The 11115-nt window shown below is 37.2% G+C and overlaps 1 protein-coding gene across 2 annotated transcripts in view; it reads left to right on the plus strand.

The window, feature by feature from the left end:
- Positions 1 to 10757, plus strand: part of FHIP2A (FHF complex subunit HOOK interacting protein 2A) — a 28058-nt gene extending 17301 nt beyond the window's left edge. Inside the window, exons 13-16 of one of the 2 annotated variants that reach the window (XM_024755964.1) lie at positions 939 to 1082; positions 6775 to 6915; positions 7262 to 7365; positions 7470 to 10757. In XM_024755964.1, coding sequence (XP_024611732.1) covers positions 939 to 1082; positions 6775 to 6915; positions 7262 to 7365; positions 7470 to 7575 — 495 coding nt within the window. In that variant the 3' untranslated portion in view covers positions 7576 to 10757. The remainder of the gene's footprint in view (positions 1 to 938; positions 1083 to 6774; positions 6916 to 7261; positions 7366 to 7469) is intronic. The other variant, XM_024755965.1, reaches the window with a different exon arrangement.
- The last annotated feature ends 358 nt before the right edge of the window (positions 10758 to 11115 follow it).

Genomic DNA, 11115 nt, shown 5'->3' on the forward strand with positions numbered 1-11115 from the left:
AACTAGAGATGATAAGGTAATTTTGCTTTATTGAATAAGGAAAATCTGAAAAGGGAGAAAATATGGAAGAAAACTATGCTCTAAATTTCTTTTGTTTAAATTCAAGTAAATTACATGTCAGGGAAGCCTTTAAAATTTTCTTTTTATTATAAGAGATATTCTTGTGCTTATAAAAATCCATATTGTGTATCCTGCTGATAAACTGTGTAGTGAGGACCAGTTTCCACTTATTTCCAATCTGTCACTGACCAATGCTTTTGTAAAATATAAAAAAATGAAAAGAAAAAACACAAAATACAAGCCCTGATTATTTTATAGATTGAACAGATGTAAAATTTACTCAGTGAAATTGCAAGAGAAGTTTCTAAACTTGCTCTTAGTTTTTGTACTCGTCTCAAGAGCAGTGGTAGGGAACAGTTTTCGGACGACACTTAGAGCAGCCCTGTTTCCTCCTGGCAGTCATGGCAACGTGCCTGGGTTAAACACATCGTAGCAAAGTCAGGTTTGCCTTCTCAGGTGCTGTGTATCTGTTCCCCTATTTTATATATGATATATATTTTAGAATAGATTTGAAAATGTGGCTAAGACTTGCTTTGCTTTTTAAATACTCGCTAAATCTGTGACAAGAATAAGTAAAAGTTTGAACTCCTCTCAAGGAAAGAGCATAAGCTCAGCAGTGAAAGGGGTACTTTGGTAAAGTTAAAATCTGCCTGCTTTCGCATCAAGGTGCTGGGACTGGTGGTTGTGACCTGACCTTGTGCCTCTCTCCAGTCAGTGTGTTACCTGGGTCATCCTTTTCCCCTCTTCCATGGCACCTCACACTAGCAGACACTTAGCATTCAAGCAGATTTCTATGCCTATTTGGGAAAATTATTTCTATTTAATCTCCATTTGTTTTTGTTCAGTTCTTCTTTAATGATCCAAATATTTCTCGCTAGTTCCGGGACTACTGTGCTGTCAGCTTAAGATGGGAGTGGCCTGGGTCTCCAAAAGCATTGGAAAAGTGCAATTTAGAAGCAGCTTTCTTTGAAGGTCATTTTTTGAAAGTTTTATTTGACAGAATGGGAAGAATTCTTGATCAGGTAATACGTTTTTGTTTGTTTGTTTTAAAATTTATTTATTTATTTATGGCTGTGTTGGGTCTTCGTTTCTGTGCGAGGGCTTTCTCTAGTTGCGGCAAGCGGGGGCCACGCTTCATCGCAGTGCGCGGGCCTCTCACCGTCGTGGCCTCTCCCGTTGCGGAGCACAGGCTCCGGACGCGCAGGCTCAGCAGTTGTGGCTCACGGGCCCAGCCGCTCCGCGGCATGTGGGATCCTCCCGGACCGGGGCACGAACCCGTGTCCCCTGCATCGGCAGGCAGATTCTCAACCACTGTGCCACTAGGGAAGCCTAGTAATAAGTTTTAAAATATTAATTTCCATATTATTTTGTTACCATTCACCATGAGTTCTGCTCACATCTTAGTTTACATCTTCAGTCAGGTAGTTTTATTGCTTTCTTTTTCCACTAGATGACTTTTTCATAAAGCTAGATTGCCAACAGCTGGTGGGTTTCTGATGCATTCATTATGTTACAACTTTTATTTGGCCTGACAGCTGTTACAGAGTTGTATGTTGACTTCTCATTGTAGGTCATTGTCTTAATAACCTTAACGCCTTTCGGCGGTGCCGGGAGCGCTTTCTTAGAAAGCCTTGTAGTTAGTACAGATACAGGTAGAGTGAAACTTGTTAGGTTTAATTCAGAAGACCTTAAATGTCATTTCAAATCGAATCTTGAGAGCTCTGGTCTCACTAAAATGATGGGACAGTATCAGATGAACCTGCTTCTTCAGACAAAGAACTTGTGAATATACTCATTTTCAAATGGGGAGATGCAATTTAAAAAAGGTTAATTTACTTATTCCAAGGTAAATAAAAATCACCATTGGCCGGTAGGTTGCTCTGTCTCTCCCATTGATTGTCAGGAGAACTGAATTTGGGATTATATCAATAGAATCCCTCTCTCCGTCTCTCCTTGACATACAAAGTGACGATAGAGTTTTGAAATGTTTTATGCACTGGGATGGACACTTGAAGTAAAACAATCTGGCATTAAACTTGCCTCAACATGGAAACTGGGTTAGCCAATTTAGAATTAATTTAAAACTGTATATTAAAGTACTTGTTCATTTTAGCATTTTAGTTAAATGTTTATGTGACTGTAGGGAGTTATAAAAGAAATTTACTCCACAAGCAGGCTGTCTTCAATAACCAGAAAGCCAAATAAAGAAATGATAAGAAGTGTTTCACTGGGTTGGACTTCAGTCAGCACTGTTTCTGATAGTAATCAATAAAGACAGAGTAAAGTCCTTTTTTTCTTTTAACCTCCTAACAACATGTGCTGAATTTCTAGTGTTTCATTGTTTGCTGATTGGTTTTTAATACTTAACAACCAAAGTATTTAAATCCAGCTACTGAAGGTATTACGCTGTAATGCATCACGGCTGTGTAAACCTCCCAGGTAATGGGGCTCATCAGTATGTTGTGTTTTTGTGCTGGTTCTCTTGGCATAGTTTGGATCTGATTAAACTAACACAGAAGAGACATTAACAATCAGTATTAAGTCAGTAATCTTTAGAAATTTTGACCGAAAACACTAACAAGGAATCTAAATTTTAAAAAGTAGTTTCTTTTTTTTTCTTGCGGTACGCGGGCCTGTCACTGCTGCGGCCTCTCCCGCCGCGGAGCACAGGCTCCGGACGCGCAGGCCCAGTGGCCACGGCCCACGGGCCCAGCCGCTCCGCGGCATGCGGGATCCTCCCGGACCGGGGCACGAACCTGTGTCCCCTGCATCGGCAGGCGGACTCTCAACCACTGCGCCACCAGGGAAGTCCTAAAAAGTAGTTTCTGAGTTGAGTGGAAAGATCCTCTCTGAATCCTCATCACACTTGAGCATTTTTTGCTGACACAAAAGGATTCTGTCGGAGACAGAATATCCCGAAATGCTTACAGTTCTTTTTCGTTCACCAGATAGCTCTTCACAGGGCAGAATCGATTCATACACAGTGTCTCACTTCTTCTTCCTAGAATCCTGAATGATAGGCAAGACAGTTCCTTGTATTGTTGTATAAATGAGGAATCCTTAGTTTCAGTTCACGTGACTTAGTGGGCTGTGGAGCCTAGCCTCAAACCTTCTGTCTTTAAAACCCTTGATTTTCTAAGCCTTTTTGGATAAGGACATTATAATCGGATCTCAGAGAAAATCATGAGTCCTGGTGTGCCTAGCGTGCTTGGTTTAATTTCGTTTTCTTTCTTTTCTAAATGTTTTTGCTGAAGGTGATGTTTGCTTGTATTTTCTTGGTACATATATACCCCAGTAGGATCAGGGTAACCAGGCTGGGATTAAACATTACTATGGATAATTAATAAAGTAGCTAATTTCTGCATGTATAATTGAGAAGTTATGACATCAGGTATTCGTGACACTGTTGTGTTGTCACAATGTTAATTTTTGAAAAATATAGTGTGTTTAGTATTGTTTTTAACCTTAGTGATTTTAAAAAGATAGTAAAAACGCAAGTCCATAGCAGAATGTAAAGAATACCAGGGAGAATATAGGGAAGCCCAAGTTCTTGTCCCTGTTCTGACGGTGAAAAATCTGAATTTGGGCAACTAAACTTAGCTGTTTGTCACATTTTCTTATTGTTAAAGTGAAGTTGATATTACTTGATTTGCTTGTAAGAATTATCTGAAAAAAAAGCAATTTAAAATACTTTAAAAAATATAAAATCTTGTTAAACGCAGGTGTTATAAGAAATTTCCGAGACTATCAAGTTGTTGAGATTTTTTAAAATTTGACTTATTTCTTATTATTTTGACCATCTACATACTTGGCCTTTAATAAAAGGGTTGCGACTGAGTTTGCAGGTGACATCCGTATGCTTTTTTTTTTGGCTGCATTGGGTCTTCATTGCTGCGCGTGGGCTTTCTCCAGTTGTGGCGAGCGGGGGCTCCTCTTGTTGGCAGAGCATGGGCTCTAGGCACACAGGCTCAGTAGTTGTGGCGCACGGGCTTCTAGAGCACAGCCTCAGTAGTTGTGGTGCATGGGCTTAGTTGCTCTGTGGCATGTGGGATCTTCCTGGACCAGGGCTCGAACCCGTGTCCCCTGTGTTGGCAGGCGGATTCTTAACGACTGCGCCACCAGGGAAGTCCGACATCAGTATGCTTTTTTTTTTTTTTTTAATTTTATTTATTTTTGGCTGCGTTGGGTCTTCGTTGCTGCACGTGGACTTTTCTCTAGTTGCTGTTGTCTTCGTTGTGGTGCTCGGGCTTCTCATTGCGGTGGCTTCTCTTGTAGTGGAGCACGGGCTCTAGGCACGTGGACTTCAGTAGTTGTGGCACACGGGCTTAGTTGCTCCACGGCATGTGGGATCTTCCCGGACCAGGGCTCGCACCCATGTCGCCTGCATTGGCAGGCGGATTCTTAACCACTGGACCACCAGGAAAGCCCTCAGTATGCTTTTAAGTCAAAGTTTATTGTCCCAAAATTCAGATCTTGTATTTAGGGTGAGCTCAATCAAAAATGGGCCAAGTGCACTTTAACGTGTCAGAAAAATCTGGTTAACTTTTATTTCAGGTGAATACTGTATAAAGTACAAATGGGAGGGATTCAAAAGAATAGATACAAACAGTTGCTGTTTGCAACCCTCTAAAAGGCCAGCTTGTTTTAAAGTTACTACTTTAAAGTAGGAGAAAGAGACTAGTGAAGTAAAGACCAGTTCAGAGTATGGTGGAACAGTTTCTATCTAGCTGAAATTTATCTTCATTTTCACAACATTAAAATATAATCTGGGACTTCCCTGGTGGTCCAGTGGTTAAGACTTTGCCTTCCAGCGCAGGTGGTGCTGGTTTGATCCCTGGTTGGGGAGCTAAGATCCCACATGCCTCCGGGCCAAAAAAATGAAACATAAAACAGAAGCAATATTGTAACAAATTCAATAAAGACTCTAAAACAAATTTTTTAAAATATAATCTGAATCAGCCTTAAGTTTCTTAAACAACCAAAGATATAGATTCTTGTTCAAAAAAAGCTTAAAACCAAACTAACAAACACCATGTAGAGAAAACACAGAGTGTAAGTGGTAATATATAGTTGTTTGAAGCCAAATTTTCTCAATTTATTTAAGTACCTGTAAATGGCAGAATTTAGTGACCTAAAACTCTGAACCATCTGAAATGAAGTCACATACAATACTGTACTTAGGTTGTATTTTAAATGATTTTGTCCACATTTTACCAAATGCATTCTTCTTAAAGATTTTTTTAAATGTTTTCCTTTGTGCCTAAAATACAATTTAATGTGAATTCATTGTTTGTTTTGAACTGAGTCTTGGAGAAGGCTATCCTGTTGCAAATGTTATCAAGTAGGAAAAGATGCCCTTCAGACTACGTTTAATGTGAATCGTATCTCCTTTCATTTATCTTGCTTAAGGCTAGATTGTGAATAAGAGTGACTTAGGGGTACTTTTTCTTCTTTCAGAAAATCTGTGTTCATGTATCTAGGAGTAAGCAAAAAAGACTAAAATTGGACCTTAGCACAGGACTTGAGTTTTTGTTCAAATAACAGTATCTTTGATATCCTCTGGTACGTGCTCAAGCATTTGCTGTCCTTTAAATGTCAAATATTCACTTCTGGATTGGTATTCATTACGGTCAAGGGCTTAAAAGCTGCTCAGTGAATGAGGGTAAAACATTCAGATTCTGTTGTCAATATCAACTTGGTCCTGAATCACTTTTCCCTTGCTCCTGCTGCAGCATCTGTTTCTCACTCATCCAGTCACCTAGGTTCTTTCCAACCTTCTCACTGAAGTCGGTTTTGTTTCAGCCAGTCAGTTGCCTTTGGCTGCTTAGAAGAAGAAAACTGGAAGGGATGAGAGATTTCTGTTGAAAGTTCTAGGCACAATAATAGCAACTCTTTTTGTACATTATGCATTTTGCTTGGATTTTGACACATACTCCGTAAAGCACCTCCAAGCTGCTTCCTACGAAGAATAAACAGATTAAATATTAAAAAACAGAATTCAAGTAAAATTGTGATACATACAAAAAAGTATACACAGATGTCCACAGACATTGTTTTGGAAGAGTTAATGCTGTTGCACAGTAAAGGAGGTGATCCCTGTCTGTAATCATGATTTTGAATCTTCTCGTTCACTTTTGAGGCATATGGTAGTTATTTCCACCCCCAAGTACTTTCATTCTGTTGACAGGGTTCTGTGGTGTATGACTTTGTTGTATACATGCTTTTGGTAATTGGCAGTAGTCGAATAATTTAAGAGACGAGGATTATCATTTCTAAAACTAGACTACTATAAAAGATTTTAATACCTTCCCTTCTATCTTTGGTCTTACATGTAATGTCTTCTATTGTTTGTAATTAATATTACATATGACTCTGGTGAGTTTTGATGACCTCTTGAACTATTTTACTACATAAAACCACCTGCATAAAACAGACATTCTGACTTTGTTATATATTTATTTTATTCTGTATGTTTATGTGCATACCTTTTATTTTAAGTTCTAGGACTGTGATATATGCACTTTGACTAAGGTGGTGCGAGCTAGAGCTAATTTAGTTATAGATATTTTCATTGTAGAAGAGCATGTAGCAGGAGGAATGAGATGGTAGATTTTCCTTTTTCTTAAGAAGACAAATGGAAATGGTAAATTAAGTGCTCAGGTATATACATTATACATAATGTCAAATATCTTTTTGGTTTTTCCTTCTCCGTAGCCATATGATGTCAATTTACAAGTAACATCAGTGTTATCTAGACTTTCTCTCTTCCCTCATCCACACATACACGAGTACCTTTTGGACCCTTATGTGAACCTTGCTTCTGGCTGTAGATCTCTCTTCTCTGTAATCGTCAGGGTGAGTTATCAGTTTTGTTATGTTCTCTAGGATTGATAAATCTGACCAATTAGCATCGTAATATCATTGTGTGTAATTAGTGTCACATAATAAAAAATGTTACATATTTACTGTTTAGAAATAATTATTTTACTACAGAGTGTGGAGAATAAAGATTCATTCTTTTAAGTGGTATATATAACTTCTGTATTTTAAGGTATAGCTATGAGTCCTTTGTCAAAGATTGTTATGTGAATAGTGAAAAGTGACAGTCTTCATTTAGTAATAGGAAATGGAGTATTTTTTTATCCTGAAAATCCCCATGGAGGTGTTTAGGGACTGAGCTCCTTTTGTCCCTGTGACACAGGTTGTTGGAGACCTCATGGTTCGAATCCAGCGTATTCAAGATTTTACTCCCAAGCTTCTATTAGTCAGAAAGCGATTACTTGGTCTGGAACCTGAAGGCCCTATGTAAGTCAGCGTTTTACATGTTGTTTATCTAAAACTTTTGCCAAAACTTGGTGATCTGCTAATACCCTGCATCGATTGACTGGTTGCCTGCTTTCCCTTCCCAGTATCGAGCACATCACGTTGCTGGAGGGTGTGATTGTGCTGGAAGAGTTCTGTAAGGAGCTGGCGGCCATCGCCTTTGTGAAATACCATGCTGCCTCCACACCATAAACGGCATCTTGCAAGTAACCAAGGGAACAGAACTGTTGTATGCATTTCATCAAAAAAGCCTCAGTTCCACCCAGCCACAAGAGGATAAAAAGCCTTTTTAAATGAAGCATTGCTGTAAACTGGACAGAACCATTCAGAACCCACTGAGTGGACGCTCAGTGCAATGTTGTGTGATGTTGACTTTATCGTAATGGTTCTAGATATAAAGTTGCACATCCTTGAGTCCAGGATACAATCAAAGGAACTTCAGGAAATAAGCATTTCTAATGCCTGTGTGAAAAGCTGCAAAATTTCTGATGTCATGACTTTGATGATATTTCTGTTAATTTAACATCCTTTTAGGTAGCAAGGCATTTTGACATTCTCTGGGACTCAAATGCTTATATTCTTTTGGATTAATAAGTAGCAGAAAAAAAAACACCTAATTTTATAACTTTTTAAGGTCAGAATTCTTATCAAACAAAATATTGAAAAAAACTGTAAGTGAGGAAAAAAATACAATTTAGGAACCATCAAATGAATTAATAATAGAAGATAAACATGTGTAGAGCACCATTAACTTTCTTCAGCTTTTCTAAGAATAACAATTTAATATGATAATGAAATTCTTGATTAATATATATATATATTTTTTAAAGAAACCTTCTTTTACTCTCTTGTGCACATAGCCTCGTTAGTGATTGATTTTCATGTATGGGTCCCAGTTTATTTAAACTTTGTCATTTTTGCAACAATGTTGAATATGTGCCCACTGTTGGTAGTGTTTACTAAAATAGTATTTTTTAAGCTAATTAACATGTATTGGGTTGAGACCCTTTTTTTTCTCTCTCTCCCTCCCTCTCTGAAAATTGCTTTATAATTTGATTTTCTTATTGAAATGCATGGTAGCGTGTAGGTGGCAGCAATCAAAATGCCAATGGCCTCCTGAATGTTTACATTTTTTTTTTCCATTTTGTTCAGTCTTTTGTTTTAAATCATTCTGAAGAGATTTTAAAACAAACCAGCAAGTCTGACCTGTTTACATATGAAAGAACTTGGGTAAATTGGTATATGTGTGAATGGGTATGTGTGTAGGAACGTGTGATGTGGGTAGTTGGCAGAGCTGCGCTGTGCACAGCATGCTGGTACTTGATTTACAAAATGGCGTTTGCTAATCCACTTTCTCTTCTTCCTTTAAGTGATACTTGTCACTCAAATATTGCTTTTAAGCTTCCTTGGGTTTTTGTTTTATTTTTTCAGTTGAAATGTTAAGCAGCGGCACTTTCCTCTTTACCTTTTCATTTACTGATATTCGGGGGAGCAGACTAGGCAAACCTTCCAGCCTGAAAGGAACTGTAGCTGCCCGTTCTAAGAAGTTGTTTTGTGTAGCATATTTGTATCTATACATCGTGTAGCGTGTGTATAGAAGCATATTTTACACCTACTGCTAATTTTGTTGTATTTGTTTTCTGATTTATTTTATAGTTAGTTTTTGCTATTTATTAACAACAAAATGTTGAAAATTATGAATATTCTTGGCTCTAGAATGCTTACCACTGTTAAAACAACAAAAAAAAAAACTAAATTTCTAATTTAATGCAAATCTCTGTTAGCTCACTCTAGGAAATTTATTGAGCGAAACAATGAAAAAACAGGTGGGAGATAGTTACTTTGTGCATGATTTTCTTTAAATGATTTTTAACGATAAGAAAGCATTCTTCTGTTTGCTGTATTTATTGATGAAGGAATGCTGCAACATCTTCATTTTTAGATGTAGTTGTAGTCTACTTTGATGTAGGTGTACTTAAAATAGACCATTAAGAGATATTAGATATTTCTTAATGTTTTTGCAGCATTCGATAGGTGTAATGGCAATGATGTTACCTCTCAAACCAAATACGATTTTATCCTTGATTTCACCGTAGGACCTTTTGGCTAATCCATGCAACCAAGCTCAGAGAAGCTTTAATTCATATTTGTGTGTGTGTATGCTGCTTCTTAAAAGATAATTATTTTCCTAAGTTATTGTAATGACTTTGATTTGTAATCAGCTAAAGCTTAAGATACAATTTGTTTCTCTTCTAAGTTTGCTACTGTCTTTCCTTCCTTTCTTCTTCGTGTTTAGTTCAGACCTAGAGCCAGCACAAGTTCTCACAGTGAGTTGGATTTGTCGGTGAAACATTGTCCATGACTAGCCATTTGTGTACTGTCTTTCAGAAGCTATTTCTGTTCCTCAGTATTTGCAAAACAGTGACTGACGTGCGCTGTGTTGAGTGGGCAGTACCACCCTAGCAATCGATTGCCATGACAAATTCCGAACTGAATTTTAGCCTTGCTTCACACTGGTGTAAATGGGCATGCACATTCTTTTTTTTAACTTTCTAACAGTGTAGTCTTTGGGTTTATTTTTTTTAGTAATGAGCCACATTCTTTACGTGATAGAACTCAAAATGTGTCCTTAGCCAGCCAATTATCATTGTAGTACTCACATCGACTATGTAAGGTTCTCATAATGTATCTGTCTGTGCAATATATAAGCTATGAGTGGATTCATAGCTTTTTGGTTTAATTGTCCATTATTGTGTGTGTACATGTGTGTACATGTGTGTACATATCTGTAAGGACCAAATCCTTAGCTTGCTGACACTGTTGCTAGTGTGAAGGTTATTACACTTAATTTTACGGGGCACAAATTATGGAATTACTTCATAATTCATGGTAACATATTTCCATAAGTTATTGCATTAATATACAATTACCATTTAATTATGAAGTTTATAGGTATTGACAGAAGTTACAGTGAAGTGCTAAAATCACAATTTATATGGTAATTTTATTTTGGGTTGTACAATTAATGAAAATATGCATGTCATTGTGACACTTGTTGTGTTGAAACATGATAGATCATCATATTTCTGGGCCCTGTAAAATAGTGTTACTATAATACTCTGTTTTGCCTCCCGCCTTGTTTACATTAAACAAAGGATATTTGGTAAATTTTTCTATTGTACATTGTATAGGTTACTGACAGTGTTACCAAGGCCTGGAAATCTTGGGCCATCTGTGAAGAAACTCTTCAGATGGTGATTATGTACCTAATATCTCTTCAAAGGAGGTTGTGATCAAGTTCAACTTTTTGTGCTAACAATGCATGCAGGACTAAGAGGGATGATCTAAAAATAAATAACGTAATTTAAACAAAATGTTGTCTTATATTTTTGTAGAATTGTAATTGGAAACATTTCATTCCCTGATAAATCTAAAATAAGAATTCATAACATACAAAAGGATATGACACACAGCAGTCAGTGGTTCATTATAGCATTGATTCCAGAGAGAGAACAAAAAGGAATATATCAGAATATTTGTGGAGGGGGAATGTATAACTTGAAAAATCCCTCTGGGTGAGCCTTATATGTATTGATATTTTCCACCCTACCATAATAACCATTTCCCTAAAGGAAGGAATGGTTATATAAGTCTTAGAAATATAATTCACTGTAAGCATTATTTCTTTTTTTTTACATAAGTTTGTGTATTTTATTTATTTATTTTTGACTG

This window comes from Neophocaena asiaeorientalis, unplaced genomic scaffold (assembly GCF_003031525.2).
Source record: "Neophocaena asiaeorientalis asiaeorientalis breed wild unplaced genomic scaffold, Neophocaena_asiaeorientalis_V1.1 scaffold85, whole genome shotgun sequence".
NCBI lineage: Eukaryota > Metazoa > Chordata > Mammalia > Artiodactyla > Phocoenidae > Neophocaena > Neophocaena asiaeorientalis.